This window comes from Phacochoerus africanus, chromosome 6 (assembly GCF_016906955.1).
Source record: "Phacochoerus africanus isolate WHEZ1 chromosome 6, ROS_Pafr_v1, whole genome shotgun sequence".
NCBI classification, from domain to species: domain Eukaryota; kingdom Metazoa; phylum Chordata; class Mammalia; order Artiodactyla; family Suidae; genus Phacochoerus; species Phacochoerus africanus.
Genome location: NC_062549.1, coordinates 15,235,975 through 15,263,334, shown reverse-complemented (window position 1 = coordinate 15,263,334; position 27,360 = coordinate 15,235,975). Strand labels below are relative to the sequence as shown.

Here is a 27,360-nt window from a genome sequence, read left to right as displayed (position 1 = left end):
AACAATATTATTTGTTTCTCATTAACCTTACGAATATCACCTCAACTTCATCACCTACAACATAAACCTTCTAAAACAGTTCCCGTTTTACACTTCTGCGACAAAAATTTTTTTAGTATCTTAATTTTCAAGTGTCACATCAAACCCCTTAGGTTTACCTTAATTCCACAATCCCCATTAAAAATACTCTAGAATAATGACTTTCCCTTAGGAGTTAGAAATCTCTCTGCAATTATTCAAAACTGAGAAAAGGTTAAAAAAAAAAACTACTTGAAATAATACATTTGTTAACATATATGGTTTTATGTAGTAGAGAGACCACATAACTGTTCATTCTGATTCATCCCTGCCTCTTGAGACAATAAGGTCAGAAAACTAAAATGAGTGGTAGATATTTAAAATATTCAAAGTCTCTGTCCATTCTGAATAGATGAGCTTTTCTTTAAAAATGACTGAAATTATATGATTGTAAATGTTTACTGTGAAACACTACAAAACTGAAGTTGCCAAAAAGAGAGTAAAAAAAATAAATCTTTAACTAATATTAAACATCCTAGTAATTTGGAAAAAAATCTCCAGGTTTCAACTGTAACTACAGGGAACAACAACAGAAAACACTTTCATGCATAAACACATGGTAAATAACAAACAGGCGAACTCCAAGTCAGTACAGTACATCAATGACTGATACTTCAACAATATTTTGGTATCCAAAGAAAGAAAAAGGAAAGGTAAAATGTTGACTGCCACTGATGAAAAAGCATTTCAACAATTCACACAAAAGTTTTTTTAAAAAGATGTCCTAAGAAAACCAAGCCACAATAAGTTAGTGTTTTCCATAACACATGCTGAATTATTTGATCCCATATCTATACACTGTTACTGCCTTAATTCCTATATGTTGGGACAGCATATTTAATGAGGTACATTAGTTTACATCTTTTTATAGGTATTTTAAGAGAGTTAATTTTGCTTTTCCAGTTTCTCATCTTCTTCACCTCCTCCAAAGAAAATCAAAGGGAACATTCCTAGAATGCAGCCAATAGTTACCCCAACAGCTTTGCCCTATGGAAACAAAAGAAAACATTTTAAGAGTTATTTTACCCCTGTAAGAGGAATCCCTGCTTAGGTCTTTATGATAAAAATTACTATGTACTATAAAATTCAACTGTGACTACTTCTTTTGATCATAGTAGCAAGTATAAAAATAACCCACAGAACGTTCTAAAACAAATAATATGTACCGTTCGAAGCAACCAGGAAAATTTTTTTCAAATTGTCATAAAAATAGCATCAAAGAAATACTCAAGGAGAAAAGCACTTTTTAAAAGTTATACATATATTTTAATGTCAGAAGAGAGGAAAAAAGGGAAAATCTTACACCAAGTATTCTCAATATATTTGGATTTGCTACCCTTTGTATATATTCCTTTTCAATATTTATTCCCATGTATACCTAATTAATGAAGGTCTAATCATTTTGTAAACAAAGCTTTGTTTTCTGCCTTGCTCTTTTCCCCACAGCACAAATGCTATAATAAACTCTTTTACAAACTGTTTCACAAACTTAATACGAAAACTCCTAAATTCCACTGAATTGATGGGCTCATAATCTACTTAAAGCTCTCACTACTAAAAGGCATTGCTACTTCTTCACCATTGTGAGTGATAGAACAATAAACATTTCTTTCTTTCTTTTTTTTTGTATTTTGCCTTTTCATCTTTTTTTTTTTTTTGTCCTTTTCTAGGGCCGCTTCCCACGGCACATGGAGGTTCCCAGGCTAGGGGTTGAATCGGAGCTGTAGCCACTGGCCTATGCCAGAGCCAAAGCAACGCAGGATCCTAGCCACATCTGTAACCTACACCACAGCTCACGGCAACACCGGATCCTTAACCCACTGAGCAAGGCCAGGGATTGAACCCTAAACCTCATGGTTCCTAGCTGGATTTGTTAACCACTGCGCCACAACAGGAACTCCAGAACAATAAACATTTCTATATGGTTCTTCCTCAATTATTTATTCGAAAATAAAATAATATGAATATTTGTGCACATTCATAGGGTATGGACATGATGTCTACTCTAGACAAAACTGCAAATATGTGTACACCAACTGCAATACATTTTTATGCATATATACACAAAATTTTCCTACGACCTTGTCTACATTATTTTTTTTTAATTTTAAATGATCTTTAAAATCTGTACTTTCATGATGACTATTAAGATTAAATACTTTTCAATTAGGTTTTATGTCTTCATACAAATATTTATTGAGAACCTACAACAATGTACCAAACTCTGTGCTGGGTATGAGGGAGACTGACAGGAATTCATTCTCTTCACCAGGAAGTTCCAGTTAGTTATACAGAGAAAGATAAAAAAAAACTAAAAAAGTTCTATCAAATGTTATAGGTGCTATGATAGCTATCGCTATCATCTATAGTCTTGAGTAAAATGTGCTTCATACCTTGTCCATTTATCTAGATCACAAGATTTTTCAATAAATTTCAATAGTAGGCATTAATGTTTTGATAATGGCTTGCATGAAAAATACTCAGTTCTGTTATTTTGATGGTTTTGTTGGTGGTGGTAGTAGTGATCATGGTGGTATTCCTATGCTTTATATTGACAGGGATATTTATCAATTTCATTATATCAAATTTAAAAGGTATCACTCCTACAGAGTTTTAATAAGCAGAAATTTTCTACATTGGTTTTTTTTTTTTGGTTTGTTTTTTTTTTTTTTCCTGTCTGCACCCACAGCCTGTAGAAATTGCTGGGTCAGGAATCAAACCCATGGCACAGCAGCAATCTGAGCTGCTGCAGTGACAAGACAGGATCCTTAACCTACTGGGCCACAAGGGAACTCTAATTTTCTGCATTCCAGATGCTGACAGAGTTGATCCTAGATTTTGTTTGTTTCTTTTTGTCTTTTTGTCTTTTTAGGGCCGTACCCACGACATATGGAGGTTCCCAGTCTAGGGGTCCAATCAGAGCTGTAGCCACCAGCCTACACCAGAGCCACAGAAATGTGGGATCTGAGCCATGTCTTCGACCTACACCACAGCTGTCAGTAATGCCAGATCCTTAACCGGCTGAGCAAGGCCAGGGATCGAGCCCCCATCCTCATGGATGCTGGTCTGGTTCATTAACCACTGAGCCATGATGGGAATTCCTAGATATTTATTTTGACCTTAGATAATATCTGTATTCATTTATATTCTATAGCCAGGAAAGGATAGAGTCTTTTTTCTCTCTCAGCCCTGTTGACCTTATGTCCTGTTGAGATAACTGGGTTGGAACTTACTGACTGGCGGGGAGGAATGCCTTGGTTTCTAGAAACGATAGTAATGATGGTAATAGACATTCTAAAAGAAGGGGTGGGAAGTGGAAGTGGAGCCTGTTAACAATGGTCATTTTATGTATGTTAGGAATCTGAAATAGAATATAGTCTCTTTTATATTGGAGGAGATATGCTGGAGGAGAAGGAAGGAAAGAAAGTGAAGGAGGGGAAGAAGGGAAGGAAGAGAAGGAAGAGAAAGAAGGAAGGAGCATGTTTTGATAAATCCCCCAGCAGCATATGGAGTGATTCTATTCCTTAGTTGTTGATTCAGCTGGTTTTATGTGGTTTTATGCTAGGATCACATCTTCTATCACATTTGGTTACAAACAGCCTGAAGTAGTTCAAGTTAGTGATCTATTCGTGCCACAAGCCAACTCTGAAATTGCCCATAATAGGATATATGCCAATACATATACAGGTTCCAAATAATATAGGTTGTATTTTAAAGCCTCATCACCTTGCTTGGCTTTCTTTTCTTTTTCTATCTCTTTTGTGTGTGTGTGTGAATTCCCATAACACCTGCAAATTTCTAATATACTAAATATTTGCCAAAATGTTTGTCTTTCTCCTTCCTACTAGAAAGTAAATTTCACCCGAAAAAAAAGATCTTGTTTTATTAACCAATATGCAAAACTTCCTAGAGCTACACCTTGCATACAGTAGCAAACAATATATACTTGTGGAATAAGTGAATGATAATACTCATCTCTAATCCATACCTAATTATTGATCTTTAATCCAAATGTCTACTAGGTGTTACCACCTGAATGTACTATTTTAGTATCTCAAATTCAACATGTCCAAAAATAGAACTCATTTTCTTCCTCAATACACTCGTTCTTCTCCTTTTCTCTTTAATTGATGGCATCATGATCCATCCCATTTCTTTTCACTATCACTCCATTTCTTAGGTATGAGGTTCAACCTCCTCAGTATAGCTTATCCATAGACAGAAAGACCGTCCTTCCTCTCTGATCCAGTTTAACCTTGCCAATATTGTTTTCTACTACTGCTTTTATCCACAACTACTATTCCAGCAACACCTAATTTCTTGTATTTCCCTGAATACATGCTCTTTTTATCATGCCTTTCTACTTGCTAGTCAATATACTTGGAATCCTCTTGTTCACCTGGTAAATGTCTCATCAATTATTTTAAAATAAACTTCAATCTGGAGTTCCCGTTGTGGCTCAGTGATTAACGAATCTGACTAGGAACCATGAGGTTGCGGGTTTGATCCCTGGCCTTGCTCAGTGGGTTAAGGATCCAACGTTGCCATGAGCTGTGGTATAGGTTGAAGACATAGCTCCAATCCCAAGTTGCTGTGGCTCTGGCTTAGGCCGGTGGCTACAGCTCCGATTAGACCCCTATCCTGGGAACCTCCATATGCCACAGAAGCAGCCCTAGAAAAGGCAAAAAGACCAAAAAAAAAAAAAAAATAGCTTCGATCTAATACTCACCAAGAAATCTCCAAAAGAAATTTCTCTCCACAAAGTTACTTTCTTTCACTGGTGCCACTGCCATATCTAGTGCATAATTCTATTACTGTAAATGTCATACAAAGGTATAACTTGTTTAATGTGTTTGGTTCTCTTCCTACACAATCATCAAAAAGAATCATAGTTTATTACTCATTTTTTTTGGCCATGCCTGCAGCATGCAGAAGTTTCCAGGGCCAGGGATCAAACCCAAGCCACAGCAGTGACAACACTGGATCCTTAACTGCTAGGCCAATAGGGAACTCCTATTACTCATTTTATGTCCTTCAGTCTCAGACCATAACTGATACTCTTCAACATTAACTGAACCATAAAGAATTTTTTAAACATCAAGTATACCTACAAAAAATAAAGACTCAATAAAGAATTAGTTTTTCTGAAAACTGTTAAGGCTCAAACAATTTCTGTTAAAAGCGCCACCAAATCAATTTTAATCTCAAATTTCCCAAATGTCTGACATATACAGTGTTTTGCTCTGGCTACCCAAATTCATTATCATAAACCATATAAAGTACTCACCAAATGTGTGCTAACACGTGTTTGCCACATGTCAACTTGCTTTGGTGTGAGATCAGGAATTGATAGGCCTAACCTGGAAGCCAAAGCTTCAACGTAGCCTGCAAGTCTTTAAAGATACAAGAGGACAGGATTTGAGTTTTTAAAGAGACATATAATGTCTTCACATAAGGAAAAACTAATACGTAATTTTATACCAGTAATTGGCATTCTAGAAATGTATAAACATTCTTTTACAACTCTCATCTTTATTGTGTATAAATATATATGGTTTAAAATTTTTCATATTGCTATATTTAATACAGAAGTAACTTAACTGACTTAGAGCAATTATTCTCTCCATTATTTTAAAAAGAACAATTTAAGGTATACAAAACATTTCTACACAATTACAATTTATGCACTTATTTCAAATTCAAAGCAAAGCACTTTAACATATGACATGTTAGTAACTATAATCAGATAACAAAAATTTCCAAAATTTATCAGATTGATATACTTAGGAAAAGAGCCTACAATTTTTGGGCAATTTCAAGTATTTATCAATTCTAAGTCATCATTGCTTATTGGATACAATTTTACTCCATGAACTATAAGAAAAAAGTTGCCAATTAAACTATGCATACCATCAATTATAAGATGAATCCCAATGTCACATATGTTACAGTTCTAAAAACCTGTGTAACTAAGATTGATAAAATGTGGTATTTGTTACTTAATGATATTTTTTAAAGGCGGAGGAGAAATAGTTCTTAAATATAAGACTCCTAACAAAATCTTTGTCTCTAAGAAAAAATAACTGTTTGCTGATGCAATCTAAAACTAAACAGCCTTAAAGATCTTAGAACTTGGTTCTATTAAATATAGAAAACTCTCACAGTAGCTATATTATCATTATTAACCTTAATGTTGGAAACCGGGCAATGGAACATTTAAGGGGTAATATCGCTGTAGATTTATGCCAAGAATTCCAGAAATATAAAATTTCTGCCTCAGCCAAGAAGCAAAGCAATTTTAACTCCAGGGCAGAAGTCTAATATACAGAGTTAGATCATGTATAAAGCTGGCTTTGCCTAGATTATAGGGCTAAGACTTCCACTGGACACAAATCCAAATCTCAAAACTTTAATGAACCAAAGAAAGAAGAAACAAAACCGGGGAGTTCTCGTCGTGGCTCAGCGGTTAAGGAATCCTACTAGGAACTATGAAGTTGCGGGTTCGGTCCCTGGCCTTGCTCAGTGGGTAAAGGATCTGGCGTTGCCATGAGCTGTGGTGTAGGTTGTAGGTGCAGCTCAGATCCCGCGTTGCTGTGGCTCTGGCATAGGCCGGCGGCTACAGCTCTGATTGGACCCCTAGCATGAGAACTTCCATATGCCTCGGGAGCAGCCCAAGAAATGGCAAAAAGACAAATAAAAAAAAAAGAAGAAGAAAGGAGAAACAAAACAAAAGACTGAGCAAGAGAGAGTATGTTTATCACAATAATTAATGCCAGCTTAGTCTAATTTATACTTCCCAGGCTTCCCCAAGCTCAGGAAGCAGCCCAGGCCATCTGGTGCTTGGAAGAGAGAACGTAAAAACAGAAAGGGAGAAAGCTGGTCTTTTCTAAGTATGCATCCTCAGTTTGCTTCGTCATTCCTGCTAAATGCAATAAAAAACGCAAACACTAGCCAAGCACATGTACAAGTTGGCCATTACTCCCTTTGAAAATTTCTCCCTCTAGAAAATATGCCCAGTCGGTATCCTTACATTGGAACCATCTCTCTTATCCATGAGCTTAGTGGGAGGAGGGTAGGGATTAAATAATAATATGGGTTCTTAATTTTAATCCTGTCTCACCCTTATAAATGTTTATAAAACACATAAAAATGGAGTTCCCGTCATGGCTCAGTGGTTAACAAAACCGACTAGCATCCGTGAGGACACAGGTTCAATCCCTGGCCTCGCTCAGTGGGTTAAGGATCTGAAGTTGCCATGAGCTGTGGTGTAGGTTGCAGGAGCGGCTTGGATCCTGCACTGCCCTGGCTCTGGCATAAGCCAGCAGCTACAGCTCCGATTCAACCCCTAGCCTGGGAACCTCCATATGCCACCAGTGCTGCCCTAAAAGACAAAATAAATAAATAAATAAATAAATAAATAAAACACATTAAAAAAAAAACACTTCAGTAAGTGAAAAATCAACTCTGCTTACATTCTGGTACTTGTAGAAAAAAATCTGCATGTATCAGAATTGCTTGAGAAGGTTGTTAAACACAAATGCAGGGCTCCATCCTCAGAGACACTAATTTTGCATGACTAATTCTGCAACCTAGTTGTCTACATTTGATGTACACCAAAGATTTAGTGCTACTGATTTAGAAATATTAAATTTTAAAATGTAGTTCTAAAACACAAACACAAAAATAAATGTGCCTTTTTCATGAATAAATAAATGGACCTACCCGAGACCTGCTAAATCTGACACAAGATTTCCCAAAGCTGCAGCTAAAAAAATGAAACGTGGACACGATTATTACATAGAGTCTGAAAAATCGTTATAATACATCAGCATGTAATCAATAAAGCACTGTTCTGGAAGAGTCATCACATTTCTAAACTACAACAACTACACTGAAAGTAACTCATTCGAGAAGCTCTGAATCTCAAGGTCTCAAAACAGAACACAATTTCTCTGAGTATTCTAACCTCCATCAAGTAGTAGGGTTTTTCTGATGTGGCAGTCAGTTTTTTGTTTTGGTTTCAATATTAAAACACCGGGGAGTTCCCATTGTGACTCAGTGGTTAATGAATCTGACTAGGAACCATGGGGTTACAGGTTTGATCCCTTGCTTTGCTCAGTGGGTTAAGGATCCGGCGTTGCCGTGGCTCTGGTGTAGGCCAGAGGCTACAGCTCTGATTCGACCTCTAGCCTGGGAACCTCCATATGGCACGGGAGCGGCCCTAGAAAAGGCAAAAAGACCAAAAAAACAAAACAAAAAAAAAATTTAAAACACCTGTACAACATTTTGTAATTGTAAATTTCAGATAATATTTAAGGAAATATTTAAGGATACTTGAAAGTTAAGGAGTAAAGCTACATGTACAGCTCTGACATTCAAGAAAATCAGGCAGAAGAAATGTCTCTTTCGTTAACTCAACTACTTTATGTGTTCCATATAATAACAACACAGAATTAGCACCAAATTTCACCGTCATGAAGAACCGGGTGGTATTTGGGAGGAAAGAAGGAGATAGAACCAAACTAGATTTTCAATCTTGTATTTCCATCCTTGACTTTTCTATCCAACTTGAAAATAAATAAGAGGAAAAGGGTAGGAAGGTTTCAGGGTAACACCAAACTAAGAGAAAAAGTTTAACACAGTGAATATAGTAGATTATTGTTATTACCCATTAACTAACATAAAGTACCTAAACATTCTCAGAAAAATATATGTTACATACATAAAATTAAAAATTAGAGGAATAGATTAAGGATATAAACCAAGAGCTCAATGAGTAAACTCAGTCAAATAAAGTATCCTCTTCTAAACTCAGCCTACTAATATGTTTTGTAAATATATAGACAAGGAAATAATTACAGACAATGGAATAATAACATTATTATTATTAAATACCTGCCATAGTTGAAATTCCCAAAATAATTCCAATAGACAACTCAATATGGGTTCCCTGAAAAACAATTACAAAGAAATTACTCTTACAGATTAAAACCAAAGTGACTATAAAAGAACAGCAAAACATTAATAAAGGATAAAATAATCAGTTTTTAAAGCAAAATTATACGCATACAATATGCATAAATATATACATAAGCTATAGCAATTCACTTAATTATTAAATATGTGCATTCATGCAGAAATATCAATACTTTAAGAAAATTAGCTTTTCATAAAAATAAAAACAGCAACATAGTAACACAATTTATCATCAATAATCTTTAATTTATATTTTCCTACCACAGAAAGGTGCTTTAACATTCTTTAAATACAAAGATGATCAACTCACCTAAAGTTTAAATTCTAAATGATATAACTATATGATTGATATTTACCCTATAAAAGATTTTTTACTATGGCATATGGAAGTTCCCGGGCTAGGGGTCAATTCAGAGCTACAGCTGCTGGCCTATGCCACAGCCACAGCAACACCAGATCCAAGCTGTGTCTGCGACCTACACCACAGCTCAGAGCAATGCCAAATCCTTACCCCACCGAGCAAGGACAGGGATTGAACCCTTATGGATGATAAGGCTGAACCACAATGGGAACTCCTCCTCTATACAAGATTTAAAAGACAGACTAAACCAGTTTCCAGGGACCCAAAAGGTCACAGACTTCAAAAATTATCCTTATTACACTTAATTCTTTAATGATTAAGTAGTGAGACTATATGATTCATTTATAAACAATGATAACATTTAATACAACAGAGCTACAGCAAGAGCTCCACTGTATTTCCACTGAATTTATTTACTGAAAGAGTTCAAGACTTTTCTATGTCTACCTCATCTCTTTAAAGAAAAGAGGGGCTCATATTTTTACTTCTACTTTAAAGAGAAGGAATTGAAGTGATTAAACTATCCAATGGGTTATTAGATAGAATAAAGAAGAAATCCTAGAACCCACTGTGCTAATTCAATTCTAATCCTTACATAATGCTGCCATAAGTGGACTTAATTTTCAAAGCTCTCTTAAATACTGATGCTTGAAAATTTCTAAAAATTGTTTAAATATCAAAGATACTTGTGGAGCGAAAAAAAAAAAAAAAAAGAATGTCCTATTTGGCATGTAGAAAAATTGCTTTACTCAATTATAAAATTAAAGAAAAGCTAAGTTTAATTTCCCCAATTTTCTTTGCCCAAGGCCTTTGGGCTCCACTCCTTTAAAATATAATTCTTCTAGAGTATGGATCAAATAGCCAGATGCATAAAAGTCTCTAGGCACTTAAAGTTAACATGGTTGTAGGGGTATCCAAAGAAACAGATTTCTGAAGAAGAAACCTTAAGAACAGGCACAAAGAGGTATCTATATATGGATGTAAAACCCTGGAGAAGAGAAGCACCTGATAGCTATGGTGAATAAAAAATAAATTCAGCATCTTTAACCGAAATGAAATCATTAGAAATAACCCAAAAGGAAGAAAAAAAAAAAAAAAGAAAGAACCCAAAAGGAACCTGTTTGCCAAAATACGTATTTATAAAGCATATAAGTGTTTAATCATTCGGTTAAATTTAAGAAACCTAAATGTCCTTCTATTACATGAAAAGCCCCATATAAAGTCAAATTTGGTTCAAAGGCAACGGACTATCCGCTCTTTTCCTTTTTTCCCATGTTTACATCAAATTTCATGTTAACAGGTGAGGCAGAAATTATGAATAAACTGAATACCAGTTGTCTTAAAGTTATACTTGGTTCATCACTTTAATACAATTAATCTATGCTAGAATTCTAATTAATTCTATCCTAATTAAATTATAAAAAAATAATCCCCCAACCCCACTAAAATGTTATAAAAAGCAATACTAATAATATAAAATATAGTTTAAAAACTATAAAATTAAAACTTAGAATGAAAAGCAGCCAACAATAAGGGTTAACTCTACTACCAGAAATTATACAGGAATTTGTTTTTATGACTACAACTAAGGTAGCAGCCAAGAGAGTTCATCTAGAAGGAGAAACATCAAATGGTATGACAAAAAAAGGAATCAAATATCTTCTCAACTTACTATTTTCAAATAGTCATAGCTATTCTACAATGTTAGGAGGCAGTTTTTTTTTTCCTAAGGTGAAAACTTAATTTTCTTAAGATAATAGTGTTTACTTATTTCCCTTTTCATAGATTCTATAGTTATTTAAGGACTCTAGTCTCGGAAGTCTATTAAAAGGCCTCTTTGGAAATGTTCACTGTTCTTAAATTATTTTGCAATTATAACAGGACAATATTTTTTGCCACATCTATTATTCCTAATCAGGTTTAAGCCAGTGGTTTAAATATTTACTTCAGTAATATATAAATAAAAAACGGGTGATAAGTCCCTGAAACAGGACTTCAATGTAAACCAGAAAAACAAATATTACTGAATTAAAGTCAACCATCTCAGGCCTGGAAAAACAGTCCTTTCTCAGTTACACTAATAATGAGACACAGGCCTGAGTAACACAAAACAGAAACAGTATTGCAATAATTTGACTCTAGAATGTGGGTGTTCTGTTTGTTGTTTTGTTTTAGTGGCAGCTGTATTTAAACACAGATATCTATTATTTTAGATACCTATTTCAAAGAAATAATAAGACCATACTGTGAAGATTTTAGTCAAGATCTAAGAAGTTCCCAGTTTCCCTGTTATCTCTTCAAAATCTCCCTGTATCCCTCCTTACACAAAATACATGATTTCAATACTTCCCTGTAGCAAGGACACTCTTTCGCCATTTTAATATCTAAGGTCTGCTCAAATGAGGTGAAAAAATACCAAGTTGATTATTAAGATGACAGAATGGGGAGTACTAGCTGTCAATAAAGAAAATCTAAAATATTGAATTTACTTATTTTTAGATAGTATAAATTTATTCCTTTTTTGATATTCATGTTAACCAAATTTTTTACGATTTTTTTCTATTATAGTTGGTTTACAGTGTTCTGTCGATTTTCTTCTGTACAATAAAGTGACCCAGTCACACACACATATGTGTGTGTATATGTGTGTGTGTGTATATATATATACATAATGTTGTTTTTCTCACATTATCCTCCATCATGGTCCATCACAAGTAACTAGACGTAGTTCCCTGTGCTACGCAGCAGAAGCAGGATCTCATTGCTTATTCATTCCACATTTCAGAGTCAATAGTTTGCATCTATTAACCCTGGATTCCCAGTCCATCCCACTCCCTCCCCTCCACCTTGGCAACCATAAGTCTGTTCTCCAAGTCCATGAGTTTCTTTTCTGTGGAAAGGTTCATTTGTGCCATATGTTAGATTCCAGATATAAGTGATACCATGTGGTATTTGTCTTTCTCTTTCTGACTTACTTCACTTAGTATGAGGGTCTCTAGTTCCATCCATGTTGCTGCAAATAGCATTATTTTGTTCTTTTTTATGGTTGAGTAGTATTCCATTGTGTATATGTACCACATCTTCTTAATCCATTCATCTGTCAATGGACATTTAGGTTGTTTCCATGTCTTGGCTATTGTGAACAGTGCTGCAATGAACATGCGGGTGCATGTGTCTTTTTCAAGGAGAGTTTTGTCAGGATATATGCCCAAGAGTGGGATTGCTGGGTCATATGGTAGTTCTACATTTAGTTTTCTGTCGTACCTTCAGACTGTTTTCCATAGTGGTTGTACCAGCTTACATTCCCACCAACAATGTAGGATGGTTCCCTTTTCTCCACACCCTCTCCAGCATTTGTTATTTGTTGACTTATTAATGATGGCCATTCTGACTGGTGTAAGGTGGTATCTCATAGTAGTTTTGATTTGCATTTCTGTAATAATCAGTGATGTTGAGCATTTTTTCATGGGCTTGTTGGCCACCTGTATATCTTCTTTGGAGAAATGTCTATTCAGGTCTTTTGCCCATTTTTTAATTGGATTTTAGGGGGTTTTTTTTGTTTGTTTGTTTTTTTGCTGTTGCGTTGTATAAGTTGTTTGTATATTTTAGAGATTAAGCTCTTGTTGGTTGTGTCGTTTGAAACTATTTTCTCCCATTCTGTAGACTGTCTTTTTAATTTTTTTATGGTTTCCTTTGCTGTGCAAAAACTTGTCAGTTTGATTAGGTCCCACTGGTTTATTTTTGCTTTTATTTCTGTTGCCTTGGGAGAGTGACCTAAGAAAACATTTGTAAGGTTGATGTCAGAGAATGTTTTGCCTATGTTCTCTTCTAGGAGTTTGATGGTGTCTTGTCTTATGTTTAAGTCTTTACATCATTTTGAGTTTATTTTTGTGCATGGTGTGTAAAATATTGAATTTAAAACTGAAAGAAATGGAGTTCCCTTTGTGGCTCAGTGGTTAATGAACCCTATTAGGATCCATGAGGATGTGGGTTCAATCCCTGGCCTTACTCAGTGGGTAAAGGATTTAGCTTTGCCGTGAGCTGTGGTGTAGGTCACAGATGCAGCTTGGATCTGGCATTGCTGTGGCTGTGACATAGGCCGGTGGCTGTAGCTCTAAATTGACCCCTCGCCTAGAAACTTCCATATGCTGTGGGTGTGGCCATAAAATAGCAAAAAAAAAAAAAAAAAAACCCAAAAAACAAAAAACTGAAAGAAATACTTGTTACATAGTAGAATTAATTCAGGTAATCTATTCAAGAACACATCAAGTCTTAAAACTACAGTTTACAAATTCATCAGAGGGGGTTTTTCATTATAATTAGATTTTATTTATGTTAACTATTTAAATAATCTCAAAGTTTTAATAATTTCAAATAGGGTAGTATCATATGTTTGAATAAGTTTCTCATATTTACAGAGTATAAATTAGGTAACTTGATTCTTATATACATATTACGAAAATGTCATAATCAGCCAAAAAACTAGCATCTTGAAATTATATTTCAGAGGCTCTTATAAGACTACTGTGCTAAAGAGTTATCACCTTCAAATTATGTGCACGCTCCAGTATCTTCTGTGATTGCTTATGAAGCAAGATAAACTTCCTGCTGTGTGAACCCTGTGTTTCCTCAACCAGGTGAATGGCTAGACTTTCTGGATATCTGACCCCCATCAATCTGGACATAAGGTGAGGATATATATCAAAGAAAACCATTCTTTTTTTCCTTTTCTTCTTTAGAATGTTTTACATTCCTGGGAATGCTTATTCTTTTTTTATTATTAAAGTATAGTTGATTTACAATATTGTGCCAATTTCTTGTACAGCAAAGTGACTCAGTCATACATATACATACATTCTCATTATTTTCCATCATGGTCTATCCCAGGAGATTGGATATAGTTCCAGTGCTGTACAGTAGTACCTTTTTGTTTACCCAGTCTAAATGTAATAGTTTGCATCTACTAACCCAAACTCCCAGTCCATCCCACTCTCTCCCCTCTCCCCTTTGGCAACCACAAGTCTGTTCTCCATGTCTCTGAATCCATTTCTGTTTTGTAGATCAGTTAATTTGTACAATATTTTAGATTTCACATATAAGTGGTATCATATGGTATTTTTCTTTCTGACTTACTTCAGTTAGTATCAGACTCTCTAGTTGCATCCATGTTGCTGCAAATGGCATTATTTTGTTCTTTTTATCGCTGAGTAGTATTCCATTGTGTGTATATATACCACCTCTTCTTAATCCATTCATCTGTGATAGACATTTAGGTTGTTTCCATGTCTTGGCTATTGTGAATAGTCCTGCAATGAACATAAGGGTGCAAGTATCTTTTTGAATGGATAGTTTTGTCCAGATATGCCCAGGAGTGGGACTGCTGGATCATACAGTAGTTTTATTTTTGGCTTTCTGAGAACTCTCTGTACTGTTTTCCATAGTGGTTGCACCAACTTACATTCCCACCAACAGTGAAGGAGGGTTCCCTTTTCTCCACACCCTCTCCAGCATTTGTTACTTGTAGACATTTTAATGATGGCCATTCTGACTGGTGTGAGGTGGTACCTCATTGTAGTTTTGATTTGCCTTTCTCTAATTAAATGATGTTGAGCATCTTTTCATGTGCCTACTGGCCATCCATATGTCTTTTTTGGAGAAATGTCTATTTAGGTCTTTTGCCCATTTTTCAATTGGGTTGTCTGCTTTTGTTGTTGTTGTTGTTGAGTTGTTCGTATATTTTAGGGATTAGGCCTTTGTTGGTTGCATCATTTGCAACTATTTTCTCCCATTCCATAGACTGTCTTTTCATTTTTTTTTTAATTAATTATTTTTTATGGTTTCCTTTGCTGTACAAAAGTTTCTAAGTTTGATTAGGTCCCATTTGTTATTTTTCTTTTTATTTCTATTGCCTTAGGAGACTGACCTAATAAAACATTTGTACAGTTTATGCCAGAGAATGTTTTGCCTATGTTTTCTTCTATGAGTTTTATGGTCACGTGTTTAAGTCTTTAAGCTATTTTTAGTTTATATTTCTGCATGGTGTGAGGGTGTGTTCTAGTTAAAGAAAACCACTCTTGAATGAAAACCAATTTTAGATATTCTTCAAGCAAACTTTATAATCTCTATATATAAATTATTCTTTTATCTCTATTTTGAAGCCAAATATTCTATTTATATCTATCTATAGCACAAGTGACCTCCAAAACACTGAAACAAAAAAACAAAAACAAACAATAACCAAAAAAAGCCTCTGGCATCTCTCAATTATATTTTCCTCATATTTAATAATTCTAAAATCATTCCTTTTTTGAGCATTCTCCTATACAATACCTAGAGTCTGATATTCTCTACAACATCTAGAATTTATAGAAAAGTTTGGGTCATTGAAAAGAAGTGGATAGAGCCCTGGGCAGTTTCATCATGACTAATATCTGACTTTATAATCTGGACCCAATATTGGAATGTAATGACAAAAAGTGTCGTAGAACAGTAAGAAAGATAAATCAGCCATCCCTGAGACTAAACAATATTTTTAACAGTACAATTGAACAAAGACTGAAGGGTTTCTTATTCACGGTATTCTGAATTGAAACTTAAAAGATCTTTGGGTTAAATGGATAGACTATATCAAAATGCCCTTTTAAACATTTTTGTTTGGGAAAACTGGACAAAAAACTAATTAACAACATACACATGATAAGAACTGCTGATAGATACAATTAAAGAACATCAGAAAATGTTACATACTTTTTTCTTTAATAAGTGTTGAAACTAGAACAGGATAATACGGAACCAATAAATATGTGCTTATTCTTGTCAATGCTTTACCAAAATCTTGATTTTTAATAGATATGATGCCTTAACATTGAGTTATAGTCTAATGTGAAATATAATTAAAAATAGCCCCATTCATCATGATTTTAATTAAAACTTTTTAGCTATAATATGTAAATTAGGAAAATTTAGACCACATTAATCTCTTTATTAATTCAAAATAGAAGGGTTGAAAGAACTTACTGCAACAATCATAATTGCATTATCCAAAAAGCCAAACCCTATGAAAGGTATCGCATTGTGGATGAATACTGAAAAACATCAAAAACAGAAAAATATATTTTAAGATTTCTGTAATTTTTAAAATGACAAAAACAGACCATATGATTAAAGTCTCATAAATTTGATTAAGTTTTGGAATTTGCTTTCTATTCCCCATAGCAAAAGATTCTGCTTCTGCTATATTTATATACTTGATAGAAGCTATAGTGGGGGAAAAAACACAATAAAAAACATATAACATGTAAAATTAATTGTGTTAGAGTTTTGTGTTTCTTAGTGGCAACACACATGCACATAGAAATTACATACAGTTAATGACAGCACAAATAAATAAATACATATTATGAATACCATGTTTTACTTACTAAATTACTAACATCAATCTTTCTCTCTTAGAACTAAAGACTGATATCATAAAATTGATCTCCATATTAGAAACAATAAAAAATGTTCTGAATCAAATTTCAGGGAAGCTATCTGATCATTTCTACTCACTAAAGCAGTTTTAAACAAAAGGTTAGAAAAAATGACTATCTCAGCTATGTTAGACATCTGTGTTCAAAGTCTTCTTTCTCCCCTCAACACATCGGTATCCCTGGCTGCTTTTGCAAACTATACAAATAATATTTGATTTAGATAAAAATGTAACTTCATTTCTTCCTATCAAAGGCACATGTTACCTCACCTATCTAGTACATACACTGTGAGAAAACAGAAGAGTAACTAGGAAGAACTAATACCTAAATCTTTAATATATTTAATTTTTCATACTTGCATCTTTAGCACAGAGCAGAATGCCTAGCACATAGTAAATGTTCAATAAACATTAGCTAATTAAGTTGAGGACCACTAACCTAGAAAGGAAGAGAATTCTAGATTAAGAGAATTGAAGAATGATTGTGAAACAGACTAAAAACTAGAGATAGTTAAGACTTTATTCTAATTAATCTATAAATTTGCCAAGGTATAGTCAACATCCATTCAACTGAGGACATTTTCTAGATAATCCAAAGTTCTGAATTTTATACCACATTAAAAAAATGGTCCCTTAAAGCAGGTAAAGATTATATATGTGTTCAGTGACTTTAGAGTCTTTTTTACTTTAATGCAATTAAATCGACAGAAAGTATAATTAAAATATAATCTAGAAGTTATGAAAGCTTGATATTACTACACTGAATTCTGCACCAGTCAGGGAAACCTAATAAGCAGTAAAACAAAAAATATTTCCTACCCTCAAGCAGTACTGAAGACTAAGATCAAGGGAAAACAGTATATATCCTAGGTCATCTCAGAGTTCCTGTTATCACATAAGAATGTCCCAGGTAGGAGTTCCCGTCGTGGCGCAGTGGTTAACGAATCCGACTAGGAACCATGAGGTTGCGGGTTCGGTCCCTGCCCTTGCTCAATGGGTTAACAATCCGGCGTTGCCGTGAGCTGTGGTGTAGGTTGCAGACGCGGCTCGGATCCCGCGTTGCTGTGGCTCTGGCGTAGGCGGGTGGCTACAGCTCTGATTCGACCCCTAGCCTGGGAACCTCCATATGCCGTGGGAGCGGCCCAAGAAATAGCAACAACAACAACAAAAAAAAAAAAGACAAAAGACAAAAAAAAAAGAATGTCCCAGGTAAAAAGCATTATCTTTTTAACTATAAAGTATATTGTTTCAAAAGCTATTAAAGATGATAAAAGTCAGGAGTTCCCGTCGTGGCTCAATGGTTAACGAATCCGACTAGGAACCATGAGGTTGCTGGTTCAATCCCTGGCCTTGCTCAGCGGGTTAAGGATCTGGCATTGCCCTGAGCTGTGGTGTAGGTCACAGACACCGCTCGAATCCCGGGTTGCTGTGGCTCTGGCAAAGGCCAGCGGCTACAGCTCCGATTAGACCCCTAGCCTGGGAACCTCCACATGCTGTGGGTGAGGCCCTAGAAAATGCAGAAAAAAACCAAAAAAAACCAAAGGGCACATTAATGAAATGGGATTTTTTAAAGAGTCTAATCTTAATTCTTTGATTTTTCGCCTAGATCTAGCTGCTTAATGACCATTCAAAATTTTATAATAATCCACTTCTAAAACACATACAGAATTTCAAAAACATAATGCAAATGTGACAGGTCAAAAGAGTATAATGAAATTTTTTAAATTCACTAAATGAAAACATTTGCAGTGAAAAGAAAGGTACCGAAATATATATCTGGAGAGAAGACTCCCTGAACATCTTCTCATTCACTTTTGAAATGTAACTATGGAAAAATAACTAAGAAACTTTTGGGATTACTAAACATTTTGGGGTTACTTTGATAGCATCTCTAAAACTGGCTAGTTATAAATACCTTAAAATTAGGTGTCTGGGTTATTAAACCAAGTTTAAGATTAGGCTAACTGCTATCTCAGTAAAAACAAAAAAAACCCCACTCGGTTGGTAAAGCCAAGGCATGTTGCTAGATTGCTATAATAACCTGGAACTGTAAAATATATCACGTTTTGATGTTCAGACCTAAATAAATGTGTCCCATAAATAAAAATTTATTTTCAACCCGAAGCAGAAATATAAATTTCAAAAAGTTAAACAAACATTTACTGAACACTCCACTGGGCACATGAGAAACAAAGACACTTGGCTATCAGCCCTCAAGAAGTTTGGGTATGATAACATAACCATAGAGTTAATTTTAATACGGCCCCCTGAAATGACAATAGCATTACAGAGTTCTATGGATACAGATGGTATGAATCCAGGCTAGAAGAATCCAGAAAGATTACCAGGGGAAGAAAAGTCTTAAAGAATTCTTTAAAATCTTTTGTTACCTAGGAAAAGTTACTCTAAAAAAAAAATTTTTTTGGCCACACCCATAGCACATGGAAGTTCCTGGGCCAGGAATCCAACCCTCGCCACGCCACAGCCGTGACACAAGTTGCTGCAATGACAATGCCAGATCCTTAACCACCACACCACAAGAGAATTCCAAAAGCTACTTTTTTTTTTTTTTTTTTTAGGGCTGCACTTGCTGCATATGGAGGTTCCCAGGCTAGGGGTCCAATCGGAGCTGTAGCTGCCGGCCTATGCCAGAGCCACAGCAATGCAATACGTCTGCAACCTACACCATAGCTCAGGGCAACACCGGATCCTTAACCCACTGAGTGAGGCCAGGAATCGAACTGGCCTCATGGTTCCTAGTCAGATTCGTTTCACTGCACCACAACGGGAACTCCAAGTTACCTATTTTTAATATAAATCATATTCTACCTCTGAGAGGAAAAAGAACTATTAAAAAGAACTGGCTATTAAATTTTAATTATATAAATTTGCTCCTAAGTATGTAATGATATCCTACCAATTTGTGATTTCTTCAGTTTTCTTTGGGAAATATTATTCTATAATTCAGTAGTTATTAGTAAATCATATCTAATATTTACCTTTAACTTACAACCTATTCAAATTCACTGTACTATTCTCTGCTTCCATTGTCTCCCAAACTGTTTCACATTACTTTGGTGTTAGCCATAGACTATTTACTCCAATGACAGAATAAAGAAAGCACACCAGCAGCATTGTAAGGTTCTCCTTCCTGGTGGTTTAAGATAAACTTTACTTTCTTCATTATTACAAACAGCAAAATAGAGTACTTTCTCCACCAAAGAAAATAGCCTAGAAATTCTAGTTCTGAAATTATCCAATCAAAATCCAAACTAAGTAAACATATCCTTTTTCCTAGGAATTAAGAAAACCCCTACTATAATTCTACCTCAAGATGGTAACAATATTTAAACAATAATAGATATGGTTAATAATCTTATAAGTTCCATAATATTGTAATATGTCTCAAAACAAATTTATAAACTTTTTGCTTCAGCGTAATAGGATAATCTACTCTATCTAGAACAACTTAATTTACTAACTCTTCTGTACTATTAATGAATGACATGGTTATTTCAAGCTCGAAAAACAGATGCAAAGGTATTTAACAATTATAGAACCATTACCATATCTCAGCTGTCCTGGGGTGGGTGGTAGAGCTTCCAATTTTTCTGAAGGGGAAAGAAAGGGTATGGGTCAAGAATTAGTTACTATAGCATGATTTCTTTTTTATTACAATGAAGAAAATACCAGCAGATTTACAAAGTGAGAGAATATCAGAGTTTATTCATTAATTATCTTTAGGTTAATGGATCAAAGTTATCCATACAGGAATTATTTCTTGGCATAGATCACAAGGCTAGAAAAAAACAAAACTGAGCTTTAGTTATAGGCCGACCATATATCCTATAGTCCTGGGTAAATCACTTGCTTAAAGTCCTTGCATCTATGTGAGATTGTTTATATCAATTACAGTTAAAAAAAAAAAAAAGAAAGAAAGTTCAGAAATATAGCTACCCTTCTTTAAAATGGCAATTCTAGACAACTTAAGAAATATATACACAAACATTGATAGTAGAAAAAAAGAATACTCAAATAGACCTAGCTGTCCTTTAAAAATAGGAAAACAATATTTTAAAGCAATGTATTACAGCAGTAACTTCACCAGATTGTATTATATTCCTTAATTAATATTCTCTGATAATACACTGAATATTGAGTTTTGAAACCCATACTACCGGATAATATATTCTATACAATAAAATGAACCCAAAGAGTAGGGTGTCATTATTTATGATATATATCATAATAAACAGTTTTCCCAGATGTGCACACATATATATATATATTTTCCCAAGTATGTTTGTGAGTGTGTATCAAAGTAAGTATATTTAAGTGCTATCATTAAATCCAAAAATTAACAATTATTACACCTACCTAAGAAGCCACCAACCTAATCTCATAACAACAACCATCTCACTATTTGCATAAGTAAAAAAGTAAGCCATGGTAAAATGGCGGAGAATTCTACCTTTCTTATTCTCATCCAACCTAAGAGAATTAATTGATAACCTATAGAGAAGAACCCATACCATCGATTGTTCTGCTCTAAAGACCTAATACGACAAAATCACATTACAAGGAAACACATTACAAACCAGATACATATTTTCTAAAATACTTATTTATAATTCAAGACAATATAAGAACTTAAGAATTTAGTTTTAAAAAGTAAAAAGCAGGGAGCTCCCGTTGTGGCTCAGTGGTAATGAATCTGACTAGTATCCATGAGGATGCAGGTTCGATTCCTGGCCTCATTCAGTGGGTTAAGGATCTGCCATTGCCATGAGCTGGGGTGTAGGTTGCAGACACGGCTAGGATCCAGTGTTGCTGTGGTTAGGCCAGCAGCTGCAGCTCTGATTCAACCCCTAGTCTGGGAACTTCCATGTGCCATGGGCCCAGCCCTAAAAAGACAAAAAATAAATAAATAAAAAGCAAATCACCATTAATAAGCTATACGAGAAAGAGTATGATTCATATTTGTAAGTATTATTTTACTAAAAAAGCATACCATATCATTTCTTATTGTAAAGCCATTAGAAATATGCTAATTTCTTAAAGCCATAAGAAATATGCTAAAACCCAGAATTCAGTCAATTATCATATTATTCAGAAAGTTCTAAGAATGTAAGTTTAAGGTTTTTCAGAAGAATTAAGAAATGAAGATATTCTAAAACTTTGCAGAAATTTAATCTGCTTAGAATATATTCTCCATTCTTTGACTAGCACTAGTCAAAATCTACTTTGAAAGCATGCAAATAGGTTTCCAAATGTTTAACAAGGAATATAAGATACCACTGTACTCCACATAGTTTCCAGGTGAAGTAAACATGCAAACGTAGTTACATACCAGAACTACTGGATAGTTGCATTACTCTCACCATCACTACAATTCTGACACTGTGAGAAGTCCTTATCAGTTGACTGGAACATCTTGAAATACCTAAAAATTCAACAAGCAGGACCTTCCCAATATAATGAGAATATAGACAGTCCTTGCTTTTACTTCTTCAAATTCCTACATATGGAGCAAAATATTTAAAATATTTTACAGCTCCTACTATGAAAGGATAAGGGCTAGATAAATGTAAAATGCATAGCAGTTAAGAGGAAAAAAATCAAATACTGTAACCAATATTTCTAATCTTTCTTTCCAATTACATATAATGATTAAAAAAATAAAGGTAATGAAAAAATAACATTTTAAAGAGAGAGAGAAAGAAAGAAATATAGAATGAAGGAGATTAAGCAAGGAGAAAAACCACAGACACCGCGATTAAAGTTAAATCAATGCACAGATTTTTGCCTCCTGCTTCATAAATAACGTAAAGAGTAACAAGAGGAAATATGAAAGGAACATTTCCTAGAAAGTGGAAATTTTATTGGAAAGTATCCATCAAAAATTGTAAACCATGAATTGATCATTTTGAGGAGTTTAACACTATAAATTCTTCTTTACTAAATTAACTGAAAGAAAAAATCTACATTATCAGAAGCAAAAAAACATATGATGTATAACATAAAACAAAACTTAATCTTGGGGAGTTCACAGATGCTAAGCATTTTCACTCCTGTGGCCTCGGGTACTGCTGTGGCGTGGGTTCTATCCCTGGCCTGGGAACTTTCATATGCCATGGACAAGGCCAAAAAATAAAATAAAATAATAAAAAAATAAAAACTCAATCTTGCATGGACTTGGAGAACAGATGTGTGGTTGCCAAAGGGGAAGGAATAGGATGGACTGGGAATTTAGGGTTAGTAGATGCAAACCATTGCATTTGGAGTGGATAAGCAATGAGATCCTGCTGTATAGCACAAGGAACTATATCTAATCACTTGTGGATAGAACATGATGGAGCATAATGTGAGAAAAAGAATGTGTGCATGTGTGTGTGTGTGTGTATATATATATATTTATGACTGGGTCACTTTGCTCTACATCAGAAATTGACAGAACACTGTAAATCAACTATAATAGAAAAAATAAAAATCTTAAAAAAAGCCCTCAATCTTGGAATTAAGCCCAAGGTTTCAGATTATACCAGTTTTTAAATGTCATGGCTGCTAATAAAACTTCCCTGAAAATAGTCATAATAAATTCCAAAGCTGTATTTCTCTACATATACATATCTGAACTTTAAAATTTTTCTTCTGACATACTGTAAATTATCTATACATACATGGAAATGTATTCTAATCTAATGTTTTATTAAGCAGAATTTGGAATTAGAAAATCCAGTTTTTTCAATTACTCTGTGTGAATGTACTACATGCATAATAATTTATCTCTTTTTTCTAACTATTTTAAAATAAGATGACTATTAAGATTATACAGCAACACACCATCTTTCCAACCATTTTTAGCTTACAAAAATCCTGGTTCCACTTCCAATACTGGCTGAATAACTTTCTATCAGACCAATCTTCCAGCACAGAACAACTATAAACTATAAATAAGTATCTGAAAGCACTGGAAAACTAATAAATTCTAGACAGGAATCAACAGAAGAAGGAACAGAGCTAAGTGAATTATCCATTTAATGCAGCTTTTGGCCTAATCTACAACATGGAGGGCAACTAAAACTCTAATAACAAACCTTCAGTTTTTCTGGCCTAAAGCAGGTGGACAGACTGCAAGGTAACCAAAGCCACTGAGAAGGGAATCCTGGAAAGAAAAGAGTCAGAAAGGAGGAGCTCTAAATTCTGCATATATATTCAGTTCAAATATATGGCTGACTTGTAAGCCACCCTTAAACAGGGAAAACCCCAAAAAGCCCAGCTAAAGGTAAAGTAACTGAAAGATTTGAGCTTCAGTCTAAGAGACAAAGTTTGCAATTTGAGCCTAATCATTAATTCCATTCTAAAACAAATAAACAAAACCCAGTATCTTTCAGAAAAATGAAAGCAAATCCAGAGCCTCTGCAACATCATAATCACAGCAATGACTAGGATACTAGTAATCCAAAATTACTTCATAAAGAAACAAGAAAGCATGACCCATCTGCAGGAGAAAAAACAATAAACAGAAATCAATTAAAAAATGACTCAAGTATGTATATATAGGTATAACTGACCGGAAACTAACACAACATTGTAATATTAACTATACTCCAATTTTTTTTTGTAAAGTGACTCAAATGTTAGAAATAGCAGACAAAGAATTTAAAGTAGTAATTAAAATTAGATTCAAAGACTCTGCTCAAATAGAAACGATAAAAAAAAAACCCAACAAGGTGAAGTTCAAGAACTGAAAAATATAATATCTGAAATTTTAAGTTAACTAGAGAGGCTTAAAAACAGAATGAGGGTGATAGACAGCTAATGAACATAATGATAAATCAGTAAAGCTACCCAACCTGAAAAATAGAGAATAAAAGGATCGAAAAAAAATAATAAACCAGAGTCTTAGGGATCTGTGGCTAAATATCAAAATGCCAATATATGTTACATAAATGGAGTTCCAGAAGGTGAGGAAAAAGAAAAGGACCAAAATTTTTTAAAATAAATAATAGTAAAAACTTACCCCAATTTGGGGGGAGACAAATGTTTCAAGAAGTTTGGTGAACCCCTTGCAACCTACACCTCAGCTGCAGCAATACCAGATCCTTTAACCACTGAACTTGCTGAGAAGGAACCCACACCTCTGAAAGGACCAGAAGCACTGCAGTTGGATACTTAACCCACTGCACCACAGCAGGAACTCCTTCGTACATTTTTTTTTAATGTTACACTTTACTAAAAATATCCTCACATTTTCAGAAGGCAGGTAAAATGTCATTAAAACAAAATTCTTGAAAGAAATTTCCAAGCCCAATTTGCCAAGTAATTTTAACTGGCAATACATTCCAATACAACAAAGCAGTAGATCCGAAGAGCTTACTATAAAATTTAATTAATCTTTATATCCCTCCTTAATTATATTTCCTCTTAAAAATAACTTAAAAAAAAAAATCTTCAGTCCCTGAAGGTCTCTTGTGGTACAGCAGCAGCATCGCTGCAGCAGTTTGAGTGGCTGCTGTGGTGCGGCTTCAATCCCTGAATCAGGAACTTCAATATGCCATGGGAACAGCCACAAAAAAAAACAAAAACAAAAACAAAACCAAAAAACCAAAAAACTCAGTCCCATATTAACATGTTTCTAAAATATCTTTTAAGAAAAGTTATGCCAGGGAGTTCCCGTCATGGCTCAGTGGTTAATGACTCCAACTAGGAACCGTGAGGTTGTGGGTTAGATCCCTGCCCTCGCTCAGTGGGTTAAGGATCCGGCGTTGCCATGAGCTGTAATGTAGGTCGCAGACGTGGCTCAGATCCCACGTTGCTGTGGCTCTGGCATAGGCAGGAGGCTACAGCTCCGATTAGACCCCTAGCCTGGGAACCTCCATATGCTGTGGGAGTGGCCCTAGAAAAGACTAAAAAAAAAAAAAGAAAAGTTATGCCTATTGCATTTCTTTTTTAAATAAGTTAACTAAGAAATACGTCTTAAAAATCAAAATACTTTGGTATAAGAAAGTAAGTGGAACACCTATAGTTTCTATAGTTTAGTCTCCATTATAAAACAAAACATGTTTACAATGGTGGTGCTGGAAAACAAAACTACATCCCTTGGCATGTAAAGTTCTATTATATTATTTAATAAAAACTATAATTTGTCATTTTTATTGTGAAAACTTCCATTAAATTCAACTATACTGTATATGGTATAAATCCAAACTTGAACCAAAAACCTGAAGAACACAAAGAAAGGTCTTGCAGCAATATGGATACAATGAGAGATACATTTTAAGTGAAGTAAATGAGAAAGACAAAGACATATGATACCATATGATATCACTTATATGTGGAATCTAAAATATGGCACACATGAACCTATCTACAAAACAGAAACAGATTAACAGACATAGAGAACAGACTTGTGGTTGCCAAGGGAGAGAGGGGAGGGAAAAAGATGGACTAGGAGTCTGGATTTAGTAGATGCAAACTATAAAATTTATGGAAAAACAAAAAGGTCCTACTGTATAGCACAAGGAACTATATCCAGTCTCCTGGGATAGACAGAGATGGAAAACAGTATTAAAGAATTGAATGTAAAAACAAGAAAAAGAAGAAAAAAAAGAAGTCTTGTTTTCTGTCACACTTTCATGGCAATGGTAAATCAAAATGTAGTAACTTATTTCACCATGTTTCCATGCACATAAACATAAATATAGGATCACAAATCAAATGGAAAATTCAGAATAATTTATAATAGATAGTAAGAAAAGTACGAAAACAACATCACCCTGAGATGACATAAAAGGAACAGTTTAAAGCACACACTATTCCTTTAATTACAAATAATTCAATACTCTTTTAGTGTCCAATTACCCAGTTTCTAATCTTTGTTCCAGGCCCCACCCCAGCATCTTCCCCAAGAAACTATAGGAAGTAGCCTTGACAACATAAATAGAGCGATTTATGAAAACAACAGAAATGAAAACTATTATCTTTAAGCAACAAGTTAGGGACCAGAAGTTTCAGTTACCTGTATTCCTAAACATATGAACAACTGCTTAGACTTTTAACAGAACCAAAAGTTCCAATGGGTAAGGTTAAATTTACAATAAATATATAACACAAAGAATACAAACTTAAAAGGCAAACCATGCTGAATGTAAAATAATTTAAGCAAAGTAAATCATATTAAATGCCAAAAAAACAAACATGCACCAAAAAAGGTCTTATGAGGAGTTCCCGTGGTGGCTCAATGGTAACGAACTAGACTAGTATCCAAGGCCAGTATGATCCCTCGCCTTGCTCAGTAGGTTAAGGACCCAGTATTGCTGTGAGCTGTGGTGTAGGTGTCAGACCTGGCTCAGATCCTGGGTTGCTGTGGCTGTGGCATAGGCTGGCAGCTGCAGTTCCAATTCCACTCCTAGCCTGGGAACTTCCCTATGCCTTGGATGTGGCCCTTTAAAAAAAAGGGGGGGGGGAGCTT

General features: G+C 34.6%; 1 protein-coding gene across 2 annotated transcripts in view; it reads right to left on the bottom strand.

Annotated features, from left to right (window-relative positions):
- Window positions 1-460: 460 nt before the first annotated feature.
- The window catches only part of TMEM65 (transmembrane protein 65), a 45,703-nt gene continuing 18,803 nt past the window's right edge, over window positions 461-27,360 (bottom strand). For both annotated transcript variants that reach the window (XM_047783299.1, XM_047783300.1), the window contains 6 exons: window positions 20,453-20,497; window positions 16,433-16,500; window positions 8,974-9,028; window positions 7,801-7,843; window positions 5,366-5,471; window positions 461-1,065 (listed from right to left, as the gene is read on the bottom strand). In XM_047783299.1, coding sequence (XP_047639255.1) covers window positions 964-1,065; window positions 5,366-5,471; window positions 7,801-7,843; window positions 8,974-9,028; window positions 16,433-16,500; window positions 20,453-20,497 — 419 coding nt within the window. In that variant the 3' untranslated portion in view covers window positions 461-963. The remainder of the gene's footprint in view (window positions 1,066-5,365; window positions 5,472-7,800; window positions 7,844-8,973; window positions 9,029-16,432; window positions 16,501-20,452; window positions 20,498-27,360) is intronic.